At 36.3% G+C, this 22,499-nt stretch overlaps 1 protein-coding gene across 1 annotated transcript in view; it reads right to left on the reverse strand.

Annotated features, from left to right (window-relative positions):
- Positions 1-22,499, reverse strand: part of LOC135760667 (thyrotropin-releasing hormone-degrading ectoenzyme-like) — a 105,906-nt gene that overhangs the window by 19,953 nt on the left and 63,454 nt on the right. The window contains exons 10-16 of the mRNA XM_065274750.1: positions 16,652-16,839; positions 13,090-13,178; positions 10,554-10,687; positions 10,267-10,322; positions 5,955-6,102; positions 1,986-2,083; positions 1,664-1,771 (exon numbers count right to left, since the gene is read on the reverse strand). Coding sequence (XP_065130822.1) covers positions 1,664-1,771; positions 1,986-2,083; positions 5,955-6,102; positions 10,267-10,322; positions 10,554-10,687; positions 13,090-13,178; positions 16,652-16,839 — 821 coding nt within the window. The remainder of the gene's footprint in view (positions 1-1,663; positions 1,772-1,985; positions 2,084-5,954; positions 6,103-10,266; positions 10,323-10,553; positions 10,688-13,089; positions 13,179-16,651; positions 16,840-22,499) is intronic.

Raw genomic sequence — 22,499 nt, forward strand, 5'->3', positions numbered from 1 at the left:
TGTACGAATTAGCATAATAATATTTATGTTTTTAAAATTATAAGCAAACTACTACGGTTGTACACAGCCGAAAAATGTTCTGTTCCTAATTATAATTTAAAACCATTGTTTATGTTTGTTATTTTGGTAATGTTATTCACTTTTACTAGAAAGTTTTCTTACTGGTTAATGGGACTTGAGATGATTTCTTGTCTGTACGTGTTCATGTGTTTTGGAGGAGGCGTGGCTTCGGATGGCGATTTGATAGAGGGTGGGATCGTGATTGGAGTGCTTGTAGGCTAAAGTTAGCATTTTTCAAAATCACATACAATACCTTTAAAGGAATATTCCATTTTCTTAAAAGAAAAATCCAGATAATTTACTCACCACCATGTCATCCAAAATGTTGATGTCTTTCTTTGTTCAGTCGAGAAGAAATTATGTTTTTTGAGGAAAACATTGCAGGATTTTTCTCATTTTAATGGACTTTAATAGAGCCCAACATTTAATACTTAACTCAACACTTAACAGTTTTTTTCAACGGAGTTTCAAAGGACTCTAAACGATCCCAAACGAGGCATAAGGGTCTTATCTAGCAATACGATCACCATTTTTGACAAGAAAAATAAAAAATATGTACTTTTAAACCACAACTTTTCATGTAGGTCCGGTCCAGCGCGACCTAACGTAAATGCGTAGTGACGTAGGGAGGTCACGTGTTACATATATAAAACGCACATTTGCGGACCATTGTAAACAATAAACTGACACAAAGACATTAATTAGTATCAGTTGACATACAACAATGTAGGAACGGTCCTCTTTCAACACACTTGTAAACACTGGGGCGAAGTTTCGCGTTCGTCCTCTGTGACCTCTTGACGTCATGACGTATTGCATGGGGTCAGCTGGCGCATCACGACCGGATCTACATGACGAGAAGTTGTGGTTTAAAAGTGTATATTTGTTATTTTTTTTTGTCAAAAATGACAATCGTTTTGCTAGATAAGACCCTTATGCCTCGTTTGGGATCTTTTATAGACCTTTGAAACTCCGTTGAAAAAAACTGTTAAGTGTTGAGTTAAGTATTAAATGTTGGGCTCTATTAAAGTCCATTAAAATTAGAAAAATCCTGCAATGTTTTCCTCAAAAAACATAATTTCTTCTCGACTGAACAAAGAAAGACGTCAACATTTTGGATGACATGGTGGTGAGTAAATTATCTGGATTTTTCTTTTAAGAAAATGGACTAATCCTTTAACAAAAGTCCTTTATAAAAATGCAATTATAAATAAAATATTTTGAAGAAATCTACCCATATTTGAGAGGTGACAAAAAGAGAAAAAAATGAAGATTTTTTTTGTTTGAAAGCAGAGGGTCTGTTCTTTCATTTGATATAATGTATGTTTATATATTTATAGAAGAACATTTACTGGAAGGCATCCAACTTTTGTGAAAATCATAATAAATGCTGGCGCTGACTGGCAACTTTTTTAAATGCTGGTTGGGAAAGAGTTAACAGGCCACACACCACAGGAAAATCTGATAAAATAATCAGTTCAACCACAAAGATGACTGGGACTTAACCTAGGATTGTCAGAAAGGGGAAATTCTGCCCAAATTCAGCCCGATTATCTTTATGTTATGTTTTGGCCTTAAGGCACAGATGCACAGTTTTCCTCACCTGTTCTTGTTGCTGGAAATCCAGTCTGAAATAAGAGACACTGCTTGTCGGTGACAGTGTTTGTTTCCAAAACTACAGGCTAGCATGATCACCTCTCTCTGTAACTCTCTGAGGAGGAAACACAGAACATTTTTTGGACGGATTTAAAGCAGGAGAATGTTAAAAAATTAGAAATAAATAATGAAAAATGTAAATGTGCATTAACTGATGTTACTAGCAGGCACAAAATCTCTGGCTTACGGTTTCCAGTTCTGTGTTTCCAGTTAAACTACTTTAAAGTTTATAATGATTAAGATAGACATGGCATTTAAGATAAACTCACTCTGCTTGATAAGCAGCCTGTATGAATGATCCCTCAGAGGAAGAGGTCGGCCAACCCATCTTGTGATATTTTGGTGACACCTGTTTCAGCACATAGTCCTGATAAGAGAAGAGAACAAATGGAAACAATGATTAAACAAACTATAACATCACACAAGCACATTTACATACTGTATGACTCGCCACATTTATTCAGTATTCAGCAACATAACCCACACTGACGAATGATTATTTTACACCAGCAGATTTCACATGAAAATATATATACACACAGCTCTTTCATGTAAATATGTCATTTTAATGTCTAAGGTGGTAGAGAAACAAATGAAAAGCATTTGAAAAATGTCAAGCTGTTGACATCAGAAACTTTAACCCTAGATCAGTGTTTCCCAATCCTGGTCCTCACAGACCTCCATACAGCAAGTTTTTAAATATCTCCTTATTGAAAACACCTAATTCAACTCATCACCCTCCTTCCAGAATGGTTAACATGCCTTCCTAACAAGCTGATGAGTTAAATCAGGTGTGGTAAATAAGGAGACATCTAAAACTTTCTGGTGGGGGTACTTGAGGACCAGAATTGGGAAACACTGCCCTAAGTTTACTAAACCTGGGTAAACAGAACACAGAGCTATCTGTTTCACACCACTCATACTTTATCAGTGGTTAAGAAGTAACCCTGAGTCTTTTTAATCGGACATTTCATAGAGTAAAATGTCCAAAATAGCCTCATGTGCCCCCATTCACTATCATTTGTTAACTAATATAGTTCATTCAAATATGTAAATAAAAACGAATGAGTGAATTCGGACACTTGAGCTCGCCAGACACGCTGCAGTATGGGCGCCATCTTCCACAGAGTCGCGAGAATTCATTCGGTGCGAGACTCAGTGGATGAGCAGCGGTTGTACACTTATTATAGACCCTTTTACAGTTGGTAAACATTGTGACGTATTTGTGTGGGCGGGGCTTAGCTGGAGGCAGAAAGAGCCGCAGAGGCTATGTTGACAAGCTTAAACGAGCATGTTTTAGGAGGGATTTATTAAACATGGATGCAGAATTAGTTTCGGATCTGTCCGTATATATACAGTCACTGATTCTGCGGGACCGTGACAGGTATTTTTGTAAATTAACTCTTGCGATTTTAACCAGGTTTTAGATATTTCCTAGACAACATATGAATTACTTTCAGGTGGTTTGGGTAATTTTGTCTAGGCTTACTGTCTTATGTAACCTATCACTGGGCTAACTATGATTAGCATTGTGGATTATTTTAAGAGACTATTCAAACGATGGCATACACATCTATCGCTGTATGTTTGTTTAACATTTAAGCTAAACAATAGCGCGGTTGGCGACTTTTCACCTATAAAACAGAAACTTGCTGATTTGTACTAGATAAAACCAACAAAACAGTACATATGCATAGATTATTTTACCTGATATGAAGTGTGCACTGCAAACACGAGTACTATTTATGATCGTCTCCGTCTAGTCTGTACTCCGTATTGCATTCAACCACAATTGTCTTCTTGATTTCTGTGAAGAAATGTCTGCCGGGATCCGGTAAAACTTAATTTTTGAACCAAAAGTGCTGTTCCTTCTAATCTGGCAGCCAAAAACACAACAAGATGACATTTTAAAGTCAATAACTCAAACTTTTAGCACGTCGGCTATGAGTTCCTACTTATTTTTTGCCTCCAGCTAGAGCGGTGACCTCACAGTGACGTGGGTGATAAAGGGGTCTATTGCAGTGCATTGTGGGGTTGAATGAGTGCACTCAATAATGTCAACTATAATTTCGGACATCACTAAAAATGGATGTCCCCTTAAATAGTGCACTATTTAAATGGCTTGGGGCCATTTCTGGGATTAACATTTTATCGGAGGGCTGCAGAGCTATTTCTGTAAATGTACTGTTTAAATTCTATTATTTAATGTATAATAATAATTGAAAAAAAATAGCAGTGTTTTTTTATATACATTATTTTTATAAATGTAAGTAAATCTTTTCTTAACCTTATCTTAAATAACTAAGGCCTATTAAAATATTGCGCTAAACGAACAAATAAAATTTCTGAATACATTTAGGAACTAATGTATTATAAGAAGTAACTTTTGTTCCATGAAAGCCATTAGATTACGTTGTTACTGCTGAAACCGTCTATATGGGGCTATTTCAGACAAAGCCAAGTTCTATGCCAAACAGCTTACCGTTTTTATTGGCATAATCAGTCAAGACTAGATCATTATGACTGCTGCTTACTAAAAAACTGCTTAAAGCCTTATGCAATATTTTTGTCTAAATTCAGGTGTTTTCCATCACCATTTCTCATTTTTTATATATTACTTTTCCTTAAAGCACTAAAATGTCTGTTTAAACAGCAAACCAGGCTTCTGTGATTGTATATAGTACATACTGTTACATTTCTGACTGTCTGTCTGTTGCTAAGCCAATGTACGTGTAACATTTGAACCTCCCTTTGTTTTACACGACACACGTTTGCCAATGAAATGTGGGGTTAACTCTACAAAATCACTGCTAACCCTGCTTCAGAGCAGAGCAGAGAGATAATCCCACTTCTAATGCGTTTCTCTACCCAGAGTTGAAAGCGAAGTTCAGAACGAACATAATCTGGGGGTTAAGCACAGTGTGAAAAGCCCTCTTGTGTTGTTTAGGAGTAAAAAGAGCTGAGCATGTGTCTGTGTTTTGCCTTGCCATATGGTCCAGTAAAATAGCACAGCAGGTGATGTAATGGCTAATTTAGCATAACTGCTCTTCTTCATGATCTCTTACTGCCGTGAGACAATCATTTGGCCACAGCGGAATAGTTAATACACAGATATGTATGTATAAGACGCTTGTTTCTATGCCCGATACTGGACTGTCACAGGTCAGGTGTATTTGCTAAACTGTTACTAAACCTACAGGAGTAAATGATGTGTTGCCGTTTTGCCAGTTAAAATGAACTATTTACACTGCTTGTGTAACAACTGGCAAAGCTAAACTACAACGTCAGCTGCACACATTCGTGCTCACACACGCAAAGCATAGTTTATTTGACTTGTTTGTGTACAAAGACACTCTACGCATGCGCATTGCGACAAAATGCAATGCATCTCCTGGGCTACATACTGTACTACATTCTCCAATATAAAGTACACACAGTTACAAAAATCTACGTGGACCCTTGCGTATGCGTAAAACGGGACTATATTTCTAGCTTAAAGGGATAGTACACTTTTTTTGAAAAATATACTAATTTTCCAGCTCCCCTAGAGTTAAACACTTGATTTTTACCATTTTGGAATCCATTCAGCTGATCTCCGGGTCTGGCACTACCACTTTTAGCATAGCTTAACATAATGCATTGAATCTGATTAGACCATTAGCATCGCACCTAAAAAAATAACAAAAGACTTTGGATATTTTTCCTATTTAAATCTTGACTCTTCTGTAGTTACATCATGTATTAAGACCGACAGAAAATTAAAAGTTGTGATTTTCTAGGCAGATATAGCTAGGACTATACTCTCATTCTGGCGTAATAATAAAGGACTTTGCTGCTGTAACATGGCTGCAGGAGGCGCAATATTATGCACTGCCCGAAAATAGTCCCCTAGCATTGAAAGTTACTAAGGGGACTATTTTTGGCAGCTGTGTAATATCATTGCGCCTCCTCTTTGGTTATTTTTGAGCGCGATGCTAATGGTCTAATCAGATTCAATGGATTGTGCTAAGCTATGCTAAAAGTGGTAGCGCCAGACTCGGAGATTAGCTGAATGGATTCCAAAACGGTAGAAATCTAATGTTTAACTCTAGGGGAGCTGGAAAATGAAAAAAGTGGCGTGTCCCTTTAAGAGGATGTCCAACTTAATTTAGCGTGCCAGATATCAGCAATGTCTTTCATACAGCATTCGTCAAGGTTAAAACATAAGTGAACATCTGAGATAATGTGTAAAGACTCACACTAAAGAGACTGTGGTCTTCAGTGCGGTCCAGTAGTTTGTCCAGCTGGTAAAGAGCTCCACTAGCAGCGTGCCAGGGCAGAAACTCGCTCTCCTGAGACAAGTATGAGATGAACTGCAAGGGGATGTTTTGGGGCAGATAGCCCGCTCTGAAAAACAAAAGAGAGAAATTGAAAGACAGATTAAGAGAAGGGGGGTAAACATAGCTATAGTAAGTCTGATTAAAATAAGGACAAACAAAACAGATACAAGAAATAAACTAATTAAATCACATTTTGGATTTAATCTTAAAAATGTAGGGCAGGATTATGCATATTTTCCCTTGTTGCAAGTTGTTAGCATTTGATTAGTTTTCTTCATTTATATTTTTTAAGATAACTTGAGGCATTCTGCTTTGCGTGTGGAGTAATAATGTGCTTTGAAACAAAAACAGCTTTTCCTACAGAAGTGCAGTTGTCTTTTACTTTGTGTGTTTAGATATTTTATGGATTTATGCAGAGACTATGGACACTAACAGCACAACCATTTAGACCGTCATTTACAGCAACACATTAAATCTTAGATGAAGTATTCAGCATGACCTTGAGCTCTGATCAAACAAGACTGTGATTCTCAGAAACAATAAGTCCAAGCATCCCTACAAATACAGCTCACTACTACTGATGATATGCATACCATAGGGGTTTGCACTACTTAAAAATGCCCAAATCTAGATGAAATTTCACAAATATAGCATTAAAAGTCTCAACTTTATTGTGGTTCTTTTAAAACAAGTCTGTCTTTGACTCACACTGCAGGAGATTTATCAGTATTTCATCATCATTTCATGCAGGGTTCATACGCTCTCCGTACCAGAGGTCAGACAGGAAGGGAAGTGATCTGACTTAAAAACAGACTCATTAAATTGTAGAGGACAGACTCACCCAACACACATTTAATTGGGACATTAATCACTGTTATTCACGGACACCCACTATTACCCAATGAGGTTTTTAACATTTCCAGAGAAACTGATTTGCAATGAACTTACATTAGTAACAACTGAGGTCCTGACAGATTGAAATCAAACTATTTAAACATCGCTATAAAAAGTAGAACAGTTTAGTTCTGTGTTACATTGTAAGAGGTTTCTGTCTAATCAGGAAGCGTGATTTTTTTCACAGGGTGTTTAATATTTAAAGGCAATGAACTAATGGATCCTTAAATGATAAATAGCCAAATTGCTAGTCAAAATGATCCCATAAAGCTAGGAAGAAATATAACAATTATTTTCACTGAATTATTGCAATTATTCTATTCTACAGAAATAAAAAATAATGAACAACCCAACTAAAGAATAATTCATAATAGTCTCTCTGTTGGGAAGAATATCCCCGTGCTATAAATCCAATGAATCCAAAATCCCAATTATCGTGTTCATAAATAATATAATATTTACTACCAAACTTGTGCACACTAACGCTCACTGTATTCTCCTTTATTGATCCAATAATTCACATTAACAATACAGGTTGAATGAGCTTTGTGCTTATGAGCCGTGTGAGTAATTTCCATGTGCATCAGGGCCATTTAATTAGGTAACATCACTTGAGTCATCATACAAATGAAACAATGCCGATCCTGTTTCACAGAGACATATTAACACTCTTTATCATCCCAGTAAATTGCAGAGAAACAAAGCCACATTTTCCATTGTGATTAATGAGAATGTCGTTTTTAATATGCAGTTTGGCATTATCCCTTCTTAAGTGCTCAATAACCACCTCCATAGATTTAAACACTGAGGTTAAAAAAAACAACAACCTGGTAACATACTCTCTTTCATTAAGTTTATCTGTATACAACACCAGAGGGAAGCAATATGTATAAAGTAGCCTTAAATATAAACGAGGGGCAAAAGGATTTGGCTTCGGTCCTATTTGAATTATTCTACTGTTTGGCAAATAAGGCATAGCTGAAGAATGAGACTAAATAAACAACAAAGCTGCATTTTCAATGTGCCAGCAATAAACCCTTTTTGGGATTTGTCATCAGTTTGCCAAGTCATTATGCTAAAGAAAGAGTTGACGCCTTTTGGCACCATTATCCATGCCGTCTAACGTGCTGGGTTTATCCCTTTATGATCCAACGTTGGGTTGAAAACATCCCAGTATTTTTTAGAGTGTAGAAACAAAACTCACTAATGGTAAAAAATAGCATGGCAGATACAGGATACACCACGCGAGATGCTCTTTACATGGGAAACCAAAAAACAGCAAGCGCCTCCCGCCTTCAGCTGTACTCAGTCAGTGCAAGCGTGCACAGCAGAGCGGCCCTGTGCCAGGACCGGTCGTTTCTCTGAACTGAGATCTGTTTAAGTTTCACAACAACTTATTTAATTTGATTGAGAGTTATGAAAACAGCATTTAAACATGACTTATTGGGGTATAGTCTCACAATCTCATCTGATGGTAATAAAAGCGCGTTTTTCAGGTGCAAAGTACTGACAGGAATGTTCATCTGACAGGAAGTTTCATTTTATCAGTTGTGTACCATATTTTTCCACTGGCAGCACGACTAACATGGCAGGGCATCTCTGGGTTCAAGGTCAGATATTATATTTCAGAAAAGTCTAGTCTAAAAATGGCATAGCATTTTTATGTGCTTTAAAAAAATGTGAGTATCGAATTGTGACCTTAGAGTCGAAAAATGTAATCGAATCGAGGATTTGGAGAATCGTGACACCCCTAGCTAAGATTTTTAAAATCTTATAAGATTGCAGCTATGTGAATCATGATAGCACAGGACACACCAACATATTTTGTTTGTGTTCACAAACCACCAGACTCCTGACTGTGAAATCTTGGAAAATCTTACAAAATCTCTTGCTGTCAAGTGTGACTTCACAGTAAACAAACATGGCAGATGATGGGCATGTAGAAAAGACATTAGCATGTGGATTGCTTTTTAGGGAAAAATCACAGTAAACAAAAGGTTTGGTTGAGGTCGTGGAGATGGCGTGAACATGGACTTTATCACTGTGTACACTTCATCACAAACGTCGCACAGTTATGTGTAATCTCGCTTTCTGGTTGGATATCATTTCGTGCCACGTGGCAATCTACAGTGTGCATGCGCATTGGTCCTAGGAGTCCCCCATAATAGGATTTCTTATTGTTAATGTGCATACAGTTTGCGACTTAAGCAGCCCTGATGAGCTTTTGGGCAGATTCAAATAATTCTTAATGGGATTGTTTACGCAAAACTATCATCTTTTACTCACCCATCAAGTTGTAGTAGGAAAAATACAATGAAAGTCAGTAGTGCTACAAAACAGTTTGGTTACAAGCACTGCTCAAAATATCTTTGTGTTTAGCAGAAAAAAGAAATGTATGCAGATTTCATACAACTTGAAAGTGAGTAAATTATGATAAAATAGAGGAAAATCTGTCCACATTTACAATTACCTTATAGCTTTTATGTAGATTGTCAGAAACTGTAAGCATACAAATCACTGTCCAAACTTAATGAATTTTACAATCTTTACAAAGCAGTGCCATAGGCAAGCAATATTTGCAATTGTATACTGGGAAATCAAATTCTTATAAAAGTGCATCAGTAATACTCTTATCACCTGCAGCTTCCAGTTATTGAGAGGCTTGACTTCATTATGCAAAATAAGCGAGATTATCAAGGTATTAAACAGATCGGACCATAGGGAGAGCATTTGTTCCTAAAAGTAGTAAGAGCTTGGCAGCCTGTGCCTCGATAAAGCCTCAAAGAATTTCTATCAAAAAGTATTGCTTTAGGAACCAATCTGTTCTGTCAATCCCATCAGTGTCACAATTCACCATCCTCTCACTCCCCCCCATCATTCTCTATGTCCCTCCTCTCACATTATGTAATGGACCTGTGTGACACTCCAACTAATGATGAAACTCTACAGGATCTATACATTGAGGGAACAGAGAGGATTTTAGAGGCAAGTCATGATCTTATAAATTATCCACCAGCGCAGCTGAGGCTAGCTAGGTCTCATGTTGATGAGAGCAGACAAACAATGCCAGGAAAATAACTAGAGCTGCAGCTGTCAATAATAATTAGGATTGAAGTTCACAAGATCTGACTGTTCTGTAATGTGGTATTAGACTGCTTCTTCAAGACTTTAAGTCTAAATGCAAAAGCATGTGTGTACCTTTAGAGATTGGACTGCTGCCCTGCCCAGTCCAAGATCCCAACAAGTTTAATTTATTAATTATTTTTTAACCATTTCCACATTTTAATGCACAAAATTACAGTGCAAATTGCTTTTTGGATACAAAAAATGAACCCACCTTGCCAGATTGAAGACATCATCTATCAGACCTGCCCTGTTTCCCACAGAGATGATCTGCAGAAAAAGAGCAGCAGAGAACACATTTTAAAAAGGCAGGCTGAAGACAGATAATCTTGCTCATGATACTGAGCAAGAGGAAAAATAGAGAAATGATGACAGAAAAAATAGTCTCTTCCATTAAGACTAAAAGAAAATGCAATGAGCCAAAAGAAAGATGGAAAGTGAATGGAAGTGTGGAGGAAGAGAGATTGACAGGGGTTGAAGTGAGCATTGTGGCTGATGTACCGTAGGGTTTGTCATCAGTTGTTGAATAAGAAGTCTCCAGTTGTGGAGGTCATAATTCACTCTGAAGTAGCCTGTTTGATTGATGTTACCCAGCAACCACGTCTCCCCATCCATGTGACCCACTCGCTGTATCTCTATAAATAAATGAGTTCAAGAACATGAAACATTTAATGACACTTCTGACAGCTGATCTGTAGCTCAACTTTATTGTATCAAACACATGAACACGGGACACACATTAAATGACAGCCTAATATTTAGATGACAGACAAATATTTAGATCTACTGTACATCTTATGAAAATCAAATATAACTAAAGGATTAAAAAAATAAACTTGTCACTGACAACTGCTACAGTTCAATGTGCAATACTAAATACTCACTCTTTGGCGTGTTTTACTTTTTTCAGACCAAAAGCAACCTATTAATAAATCCGCTGCAAAATAATTCCCAATACAACTCAAATGTCTTCATAACGTTACCACTGTTCACTACGAATTGATAAATGGCAACAAGCTACGTTAACTTGAGCACAATACTGTATAATCTTTTGTACTAATTAACTCTTTCCCTGCCAGCGTTTTTTTAAAAAGTTGCCAGCCAGCGTCAGGATTTTTCATGATTTTCACAAAAGTTTAATGCCTTCCAGAAAGTGTTCTTCTTTAAATATATAAACAAACAATATATCAAATAAAAGAACAGACCCTCAACCTTTCAACATTTCATCCTACCTTCATTAGTTCTCTTTTTATCACTTTTCAAATATGTGTAGGTTTCTTCAAAAACACCAATTTTTGAGCAAAAAGCTGAGATAATTAAATTTTTGTGAAGGACTTGATAGAGATCAGATGCAGAGCGATCTTTAATAAATACACAGAGTTCTTTGTCTTTCACGCGAGACGCTACTTCCGGGTTGTATAAGTTGCAAAAGTGATAATAGCGGTATTGCGGAAAGCCAGAAATTTTCGTCATTGGCAGGGAAGCATTTTCTCTTAATTGAAGAGTTATCTTGTCAATGGCGCGAAAGAGTTAAGTTGAAATTAGTACCATCCGCTTTTCCAAGCCGTTCCAAAGTATTTGGTTTGTGCTTGTGGGGCACCTACTGGTAAACAAGGGTACTGCAATACTATGAGATTAGAGCAAGATTAGAGCATTTTTTATATGGTTTAAATGAACTATGAACTACTTTAGCCTTAAGTTACTCAGTCTACGCTTTAAAATATTAAGATTAGACAAATAAAATTATCATATTTCTATTTCATTAATAACTCAGACAACATCGTAATTGTCTCTGGACTGGGGGGGGGGGTTATATTCTGTCTCTTTGTGTTCAGCACTTTGTGACACGAGACAAAGCTAATCAACTTGTCAAAGGCTATTTTGGATTTTGGTGTTCACTTGTACAGTGGTTCTCAATTGTCAAAAAAACTCTCAACATGCTTGGTACGGATAAAAAAAATGCAGAAAATTGAACCTGATATTATTTTTTATGATGGAGGAAAGTTTCAGAGGCACGTGATTGGCACAATGTGAATGTGATTGGCACAATTTGAGGTCGTATTTTTTATGTGCAAGAATTTTGGACAAGAATTTGACTCTTACTGCAAACTAATTCCTATCAAACAGAAACTATTTAAGTACATTTTATGAGGGCTGTGACCATTAATCGTGCAGATGTGCCTATTTAATGAATGAATTTTAATGAGTTACAGTGAAATCCCAGCACATCCCAAGCCAGAGGGAGCTCTAGTGCAGAAAATCCATTTGTGCCGCTGAAGTACCATGATGTATATCGCTGTTCTTCAAATTGTTTAAGGTATTTTCATGATAATAAACAATATTTTAAATGATTTTGTTTAATGAGTGTCGCGTTATAAACAACTCCGACTCATAATAATTTTTGATTTGATTTTAAAATTGACTGACCAAAATGCTATAGTACACGCACAAGCTGTGCATGAAACACAGAATCGCAGCCTTGCAATTCAGAATCGATTTGAGACAGGTATTTTTTAATAGGAAATGTAATTAATCATCAAAGGACATTTTATAAGGAAATATTTGCAAACTTTGAGTCACTGTAAAAAAAATCCGTAGAAATTTGCAGCTGGGTTGCCGGTAACTTACCGTAGATTTAAATTTATGTTATTACTGGCAACATTTTGTTCAAAGTTAAATGAACATTAAACATTTAGAAGTCTTTGTCTTTACAGAATAAAACTAGAAAAACAGCATCAAGCAAAACATTCTGGGAAACAAAATCTGAAGCAAAAAAACAGAAAAAGTTTGATAATGATTTCTGGTTCCCAGAATACTTTGCATGAGGCTGGTATTGTATAGTTTTATTCGGTAAAGATAAAAACTTGTTAATATTTAAAATGTATTCAACTTTGAACAAACTCTTGCCAGTAAATAACACAAATTTAAATCTACGGTAATTTACCGGCAACCCAGCTGCAATACCATTGTAATTTTTTACGGATTTTGTTTACAGTGTAGGTTAAGGAAAACCTTACACTCCCTTTTGAATTCCTACCTGTATGATTAGAGACCCAGATGATGGTTTCAGTTGATATGTGACTGAAGTTTCCCACCGTGATGGTCAGGGGAATTAGCCACTGGAAACTAAAATGACACAAACAGAGAAATAAGAGATTAAAAGCTTGTACGTTATCTCAGGGATTTAAATGTCACAGGGGTGGACAAAATATGGTATTATTAAGTACGTTGCTTTCTTTCTCTCTTGCTGTTTTACAGTATAGCTTTATATCACTATACAAATGTATTGTTATAATCAGTTTGTGTTTTTAATTGTATGTGTGTTTGACTATCCCTACGTACGAGTACATATCTAATAAAAGCCTGTCTAATAGCTGTCACACTGCATGGAACATCATTGTAATAAAATAAGACATCTTTTATGAGTGATGTTTGCCAAGGAAAGCATGACTACTGTATTATTATCACATAGTGTAATGTATTTGAACAAACCCTAACTTAGATATTCAATATGTAATTCCTCCCAGACCTATTGTTCTACAGACATGAATGATATCTCGAATGCTATTAGACCAGTGGATTTCAAATTAACTCACTTCTTTAGAGAATGTAAAAATCCATTTGTCTAATATGTGAAGAGTAGTTTTTGGGTGGTGGTGAATTGATTGGATTCTTAAACACAATCATTTTCAGACTAATGATGACAATCCAATTCAGCTAAATCAAAATGATTTGTTTTATTTATTGTGTCTTTATTTTTGATTGTGCCTTAATGAGGAACCGGTAAAATGACTGACTGGGAACTCTCTACAACAACAACAACATTTTCAAGGTCAATATTTAATTATGGTAGAAACTCTGCTGGACAACACCAGTTAAATACCATACGTTTGTTAGAGGCCTATAGAGAGAGATACTGTGGTATATGAGCACTTTTACAATTCTCATGAAATCCAGTGATAATCGAAGCATCTGTGTGTGTCGAAATAAAATCACACAGTGATACATTTACATAAATCTGTGTTAAACAGTGGGAACGAACAAGAAAGCAAAAGAAAATGAAAGTCATCCAAAGGCTGATAATTTGGTGGCTTATGCTTATATTCAAATATAGAAGCAAAATAAAAATATTCATGTACACAAATAAAAATATTTTGGTATGGTAAGCACACAGTTGATGACTTGCATAGTATTTGATTTTCCTACTATAAAAGTCAATGGGGAACTATGGAATGTATTTTTGGTCTTTTTGTAATTAATTAATTAAATGATAAAATAAAAAATTATATTGCAAAATATGTCTCAAATTTGAAAATTAAATGCTTAAATAAAAATTAAAACATTAAATTAAATTATTGTTTCATTGTCAATGTGATGAAGCATCATTACAATAAAATTAAATTGATGATTTGACATTTAATTTTCCATATATTGGATATATATACACACACGTGACAGAATTCCTAAACTAAAACTTTAAGTAATTTGGAAATTAATGAATCATTAAGCCTGAGCTCCAAAAATCTTTGCTATAGGATATAAACATGAGGTGTTTGAAATTCACTCTGAAAACTTTCTCTCTGAAGTCATCGGTCTCTCTGTATGGATGCTATAATATCTCCGTATCTTTAGGCACTGTTGGCTCCAGCAGCCAGTAATGAGCCACTAGGGCTTGTGTGACTCAACATTTGTGATAGGGTTTGAAGATTTTCACACTTTTATCCAACACCAATTTTTCTTTTGTTCTCTGTGGGGTTGCATTATACTTTAAGTTGGCGTCCAGAGACTCTTTGAGAAGTTGGATAGAAGAGAGTAGGATGTACAGGTTGGAGGAGAAACTATAAAACATTCTTTGAGTCACACATTGAGGATAGAGATGAAATCCATCACCCCTACAGAGAGAAACCAGCTTAACATATGCTAAATGAAAGAGTTAATGGTGGATTATTATCACACCAGTGTTTTGCTCAAACAACAGTAGTCATCATTTAGGAAGATAATGAGGAGGTGGTCTTATACGTACATGAAAGTTCACCTGAACAGTAAATTGTACATCAAAAAAACACATTTACAACTGGTATTTAAACTATGCAATGTACATACACTAAGTGCTGTGTTGTACAACAAGAGGCAGAGCACTTCTACATATTAATGATCTATTGTAAAAGTTCAGGTCCTGCTCTCACTTACGACTTAGTGGAGACAGTAGCAGCACAGATCAATGTGGCAAAACTGAAATCCCCCTGACATCACATCTATGATATTTTGTCTCTTGCTAAAAACCACAGTTGTAACTGGGGATCCTGTTTGCCTGCAGCCATCAGATAGTCTAAGATCTCTTCCCCTTTCCTGCAGGAGAATCTAATGTTCGTTCTAGGCACAATCCCAGTCGACATTCAAAACTGTTTTTTTATATTATTCATGCAGGCACTAGCTAAGCATATGCATACAGTTACACTGCATGTTATTTTTATTAAAGAGCAACTTTGGTTCAATTGACTATTTTTCCTTTCCTTTGGTGTGTAAGTGTGTATTAGTACATTTTAACTATGCAAAAGGGATATACTCCAAAGTAAACGATGACACGAGTTATCGTTTCCAACATAAATCTCTTTTCTTGGACTACAACAAACACACGGATTGTACAGATCACAGCATTTTTAGAATGTATAAAGATGCTAATGGGAAAAAATACAAATGAGCTGTAGACCGATGTATTTTTTTCTTAACACATTTCCAGCATCTATGGCTATATTCATGGTGAGAATAATTTAATAAGTTAATCCACCTGAATTGGGGAAGGACAGTTTGACATGTCCAATTCACCTAACCTGCCTGTTTTTGGACTGTGGGAGAATCCGGTGTACCCAGAGTAACCCCACACTGACACAGGAAGAACAACTCAACACAGAAAGGCCACCCGACCCTAATGCATACTGGATTAAAAATAAAGCCAGCATGTGTTTCAAGCACAATGGCACAGGATAGAAGTCTTTCTATTTCACAGCTTGGTTTGAAGCTGCATGGCCTGTCTCCAAATCTGCTTTGAACTCGACCTTTTCGACTACATTTTATTACTGTCAAAGTTTTTCGTCAGCACATTATTGCAAGGCTGCAAGGTTCTATACCTTTTACATTCACATCTCCGTTGGTGCCAAATCCCCTTGCGTTCTGGCAGGCTGTCTGGTTCTCAGCTGAAAACCTTCCAAAGGAGCTGACAGGAAAAACACCCCCTACTTGTAACATAGCTTTGCTATTGTTTAAAATGGGCTTAAAGCGCCTCTACAGGAGACCAAAGCTTGACTGAGTGGGAGAAAAAGTTTAAGATGAAGGTGGCTTGAATAAATAAAGCTAAATAAAGGCATACTAACAGATTTCTGCCTGTAGGTTTTATACTGAAGATTAAATGACATAGCCGTGTAAAAACAGAAAGGGAAGGACTTAAATTACAACTAATAAATCATTTATCAACCTTCAGATTACTTTCTCCTGCAAGCTTAGCAGTTTTTCGGTTTCCTCAAACAAGAATGATGAATTTGAAATGGTTGTTGTAGTGTAATGTCACAACTTTTTATCACGTTTGACATATGAAGGACTACCTTTTGTTGAAGAGCTCAGGATCTCTGATCTTGGCATCTGTGTCATAAATAAAGTGCTCCTGGGAGATTGTGACAGTGTTGTCAAGACTGTCGTTCTTGCTGATGGTGACCACAGGGTAGCCCATCTGCAGTGTCCAGCGGTCCATGACTTCTGTTATGTTGATGTCCTTCCCCTCCCTCTGCATGGCCTGTGGCACAAAATATCAGACACCAAAACACATCACACACATGTATCACTTTCTCCATTACAGGAAACTGGATTGAAGCAGAATAGTGTTATCCGTTCTTGGATTTCGGGACCGCTACACGACTTTTACAACTGACCGAGCCAAAACCTCACAATGAAACCTTTTAGCATTAATCTACAGCGTTAGTTTTACACATTTTTGTAAAGATTTTGCTTTTTTGTCTTCCACACAGAAGTGACAAGAGAAGTCAGTACCCAGTCCAGACTTTTAATTAAAAGTGAACAGAAAAGCAATTAAACTTTGCAGGTTTTTTGACATTTGTAAACATTATTTATATATTAAAGGGAAATGCAGCCAAAAATTATATTAAACCCATGATTTACCCACCCCCTACTGTTTGTTAAACAAAATTCATTCAGAGTATGATAAAAAATGCTTATTATTAAGACATCATGCCAAATGCACTTAGTGGGTTTTACATCTAAGCCATTTATTTGTTTCCCAATTGTGAACTTGTGATTATTTTTTTAGGCTTAATAAAAGCTGTTGGAATGGATATTTAAAGACATAAATGAAAGGGAAATCCGACTTATCAACAACAACATACAGTACCCTGTCATATCCTATACTAAAGCATTTATGACAAGCCAGGAGGTCACACACAAGCCCAGGTGGAGATAACAGTGGCAGTAAATGTGGATTGCATTGAATAGAAATTATATTTTTTGGAGCCAATCCCTGGCTGTCAACTGCAGCTACATTTACACTTCTGGCAGCCATTTATGCATTTGGCAAACACGTTTATCCAAAGCAACTTGTCCATTTGAAGTACATTTTTGGCATACACAAACATTGGGTAGGATAGTCCAGTTTAATTTTAATTGGATTGGTACGCTTAGAAACTCTAAACAGTATTTCTGACCTAGTGTCAGTGCATTCTGAGATAGCTTTACCCTTGAAGGACATTTGATGCTGTCTTAGATTTAATCCAGAACAAGGTTTTTATGCAGCATAGTTTTTTCATCAGCCTTGAAGTTAGCCGCAATCATTTGATACCTTAAAATAATGTCTTGAAATAGAGCAAACATCTCAGTACAATAATTTAAAATCTAGTCTCTTTGTTCTGCTTAATTCTTTTGATTCTTGATTCTTTTTCAAGAGCTTGTCCTTTTTATATGATTTGTTTCAATAAACTGGTTAAAAAATATAAATTTATTGCTTCCATACATCTTCACACAATGACATCACTACGTATTTCTAACTCAGTGTCATGTCACATCAATGAAACCTTAAAATAAAGCCTTTTATTCACAAGGAATAGTCTACCCTTTTGCCATATTAAACTATGTTATTACCTCAACCTAGACGAAAACATACCTATCTTTTTTCAATACGTGCACTGTACAGCGCGTTGTGAATGTGTTAGCATTTAGCCTAGCCCCATTCATTCCTATGGTACCAAAAAAAGTTTTATTTTGTGGCACCATACTTACTGGTATAACTCCTCATGTAACAGTCTTTAAATAGGGAAAACACGGAAGTGTTTGGTGGCTTCCCTGTTTGGTACCACAGGAATGAATGAGTCTAGGCTAAATGCTAACACATTCATGACGTGCTGTACAGTGCACGCATTGAAAAAAATAGATATGTATTAATTCGTCTAAGTTGAGGTAATAACATAGTTTAATATGGCAAAAGGGTATTCCTTTAAGGTTATGGTGTTTGTGGTCACAAAAATCCTTCCTATAACACGGCTCATTCATTCTGATTGGCCAGTCACGCCATTTCATCAGATAACAACTGCTCAAAACTACGGTAACCCAGATGCTGTATATCATTTTAACAGGTAGAGTTTAATATTACACAAAATTAAATAAAATATTTCTTTTAATAACATACAGTATATGACATTAGTTATAAATGATTAAACCAAATAGTGTGATTATTTGAACATCTTAAAACCGAAAGTAAACAGGTTTCCTCTCGGAAGGTCTGCATTCATTAAAAATAAGCAAATACATCAAATGTTTAATGTTCCTTACCTTACTTAAAAGGTAAATAGCCATTATTAGTGGGATAATGTATAGGCAGTCAGTTGTTATTGCAATAACAACTATTGCAATAACAAATCTGCGATAACAACCGTCTCCCTATACATTATCCCTTACGTGTCATGTACGACTGACCAGTACTGATAAGTCTGCATCTTGAATAAGTTTCCTAAACATTTCACACCTACAACACACATTGCCATTGTCGATGATGTTACAAACACTTAAAAATGTATGTCTTTTATCTGTTGATGCCTCATGGTTATTCAAGTGAATAAAGAAGAGAATCTATAGATTGTGATGGTAAGGTCAAGTTCTTATAAATCAATTCTGTAAGTGAAGTTAAACTGTGCTTTGTCCTGATGGAAATAATTAAACCAATAGTTATTTCCTTTATGTAAAACACATAATTAAATAATATAACTTTAATTAAATAATTAAACTGAAGGCCAGTACAGCGTTGGGTAAAGAGTATGACAAAGGGCTTTGTGGGAGCTAAGCATTGCAGCTTATTGTAGCAAATTGGATTTCATGAATAGCTAATGAACGCAGCGCATATCAGTATTGGTTAAATGATGGGCTGTCACAGACTGTTAATGTGTGTCAGAGAGGTACATCGGTACAGAGGTCCTGCTTAGACCCCTTTGCATTTAAATCTTTCTCTTCGGAAAGAGAAAATGAAGAACCAACACATCTTCCAGAATTATGAAGACTGATGTGAATGACAAAACAGTTCATATGATGCTGACAGCTGCTAAACTTCCTGCTGTTCCTTTATGAAGTATAATATCTCTGATTTGGTGTTTGAAGCAATCTCATTAAAGACAAACGACACTTTGTGAGATGTGCGCTGAGAAAACTTGCTGATAGTCATGTGCGTCTCTGTGCTGTGGGTTTGAAGGTTTACAAAAGCTGGGTTGAAATTACAGGGCTCAAAATTAACTTTTTTATTTGGTAGCACTAGTTCTCCCAACTTTAAAGAGTTAGGAGCACCAGCAAAAATTTAGGCGCATCCATCCAAAAATTTAAAAGCACCACAACTACAATGTATATGTTAATAGATTTATTTTATTAAAAATCAAACACCACCAGCGGGCTTTACACATCCTATGGCCAGCATTTAAAATTTGGTCTTCTATTTTATTTTAATTTTTTGCTGCATAGATTCCTAAATTAATACCCAAATGCTGTTGAAACCATATAGCAGCATTAATAATTTAACAATTACAGGTAACATGATTAAGATTACAATAGAAAATCCAGCAAACAACGTAAAACACTGATTAAATGGGACATTACAAAAGTGACATTTATATAGAAGGCTAATATATATATATTGGTATTGATAACTGCATAACCAGGATGCTATTACTACTAAATAGGCAATGTTTTAAAAAATACAACAAAAACATACCATCAGCATTGTCGTGTTCCACATCAACATGGACCACAAGGATGTTTGTCGGATGTCCATTCACCAGTGCATGCGCACATACACTATCAAACACTCTTTGACAGACAGGTCGGTGTCTCCATCAATAATGAACACATTTGTCACGACACAGTTTTTGGCACTTCGGCATGTTTAAGCAAGATCTGGCACTTAAAATGTTTTGATTCCGCCACCAACACCGTTTTATAGGATTTACAGTAAACACAGTAAGTTACATCGAGCCATTTTCATAGCGGAGACACTCGAAATCTTTAAAGCCACTCTCTCCGAAAGGTTTAACGTCAAGTCTTATTTTCCGGTGGTGGAGTCGCATTTGAATCCGGATCGTCGTCATTAATTACAGTAGTAATCGGCTCGTTCTCGTCATGCTCGCGGTTCGTCTTTTCACATTTTCGCGCTTCACGTACCAACGTAGCACGGCAACAAAGAATGATTGACGCTCATATTCCCCAATCTACAGTTTTGATTAAACGCAAGAACTTAATGGTGAAATTTGATTGGTTATGTAACGTTGGAGAGAACACTGAACCTGGGACAGCAGCATGCAGCATTACAATCTAAATCAAGTCACACCACAACAAAATGGGCAGTCGCAGAAATGCTCCCAAATATTTTTTAAGGTCGCACAGATTAAATTTCGGTCGCATATGCGACCAAAATAGTCGCAATTTCGAGCCCTGAATTAACCCAGAAAGTGTTTATATTTGACCCAACAATGCAGCATTTTGGGTTGAAACAATCCAGCATGGGTTAAATTACAACCCAGTGGGCTAGGCTCGTCCCTTTTTGACCCAACGCTGGGTTGAAAAAAACATTATTTTTCCTACTGTACAATAAAATAGTAATACATGTAGTGGATATGTACTTGCTAAATGGTAAATGTTCAGTATTTACTTATCGTGAAGTAATATTTCTGTAATTACACCAGCTTGATGGTGTTATGAAGGAGTCAAAAGTTGGTAAGTACATGGTTACTTTTAAATGTTATGGCATAATAACACAGTGATCAAAGAGACTAGCCAAGTCATTGTAGTAGTAAATGCAAAGTAAAGTGCTACCCCTCATTCACTATTCCCACATTAGTTCACTTATATAGTCCACTTTAATGTGTGAATGAAAAAGAGTGAGTAAATTTGGACATAAGCAGCGGAAGTAGGAACCATCTTGTGTCGAAAGGCTGGAGTTCCTTTGGCACACGCCCAACATTAAAGAGGCAGCTAGCTTTTGTGGTGCACTACAAGATTGAATAAGTGCACTTGATAATGTCCACTATAATTTCAGACACTACAAAAAAATGTCTGTCCTCCTAAAAGTGTATTATTTAAGGGTATAGTGGGCTATTTCGGACACAACCCAAACGTAAGTTGTTACACTTGATTAGACAGTGTATATATAAATGTATATATTACCTATTTGAATCTGAATCTATATAACCCAGTGTTTCCCAATGTCTCTGTGTTGATTTTGCCACACTAAATCTGTGTTGTAAAATAAACTAAATTAATGTTAACATCTTTGTTAAAGCAACACTATGTAGTTTCCATGTAAAAATGACTTACAGCTCCCCCATGTGGTTGAAAAGCGCAACAGTGCCTGGTATCAGACACTCTTCTGCAGGCAGGGGGAGGGGCGGGGCTGTGTTTCCTACCCTCCACCGCCACTTTCAGAGTGTGCTTGTAGCAGCTAGGAGGCTGCTCAGGTTGCAGCAACAGGACAATTTGTCCAGTTAAAAGTTGTTCTATCACTGAAATAATTTTGAAGACATTATTTAAAGGTAAAAAAACTACATAGTGTTCCTTTAAATTAAACTGCACTTTGGATTTTCTGAACTTACCTCTCAGTGGAGTTTGAGAGTCCCTGCGGTTGAGCAATAATGTTACACTTCTTGATGTTACACAAATCACTGCTAATAAAGAACTGTCATGAGATATTTGGGGTCAATTAAATTGCTGGAATCAGCCAACAGTTGCAGTATCCATTAACATTTTAAACAAAGCACATTTTCACATTAAAGTTTGGTCAGATTTCACCAGCATGAAACATTAAAGTGTAAACTTTAAAAGAAAACTCAAAGGATTGGGAAAAACGTCCCAATTAAATTTGGGAATATTAAATAATTCCCACTTAGTGTTTCTATAAAATCTTTTTTGTAGACG

The sequence above is a fragment of the Paramisgurnus dabryanus genome, chromosome 1 (assembly GCF_030506205.2).
Source record: "Paramisgurnus dabryanus chromosome 1, PD_genome_1.1, whole genome shotgun sequence".
NCBI lineage: Eukaryota > Metazoa > Chordata > Actinopteri > Cypriniformes > Cobitidae > Paramisgurnus > Paramisgurnus dabryanus.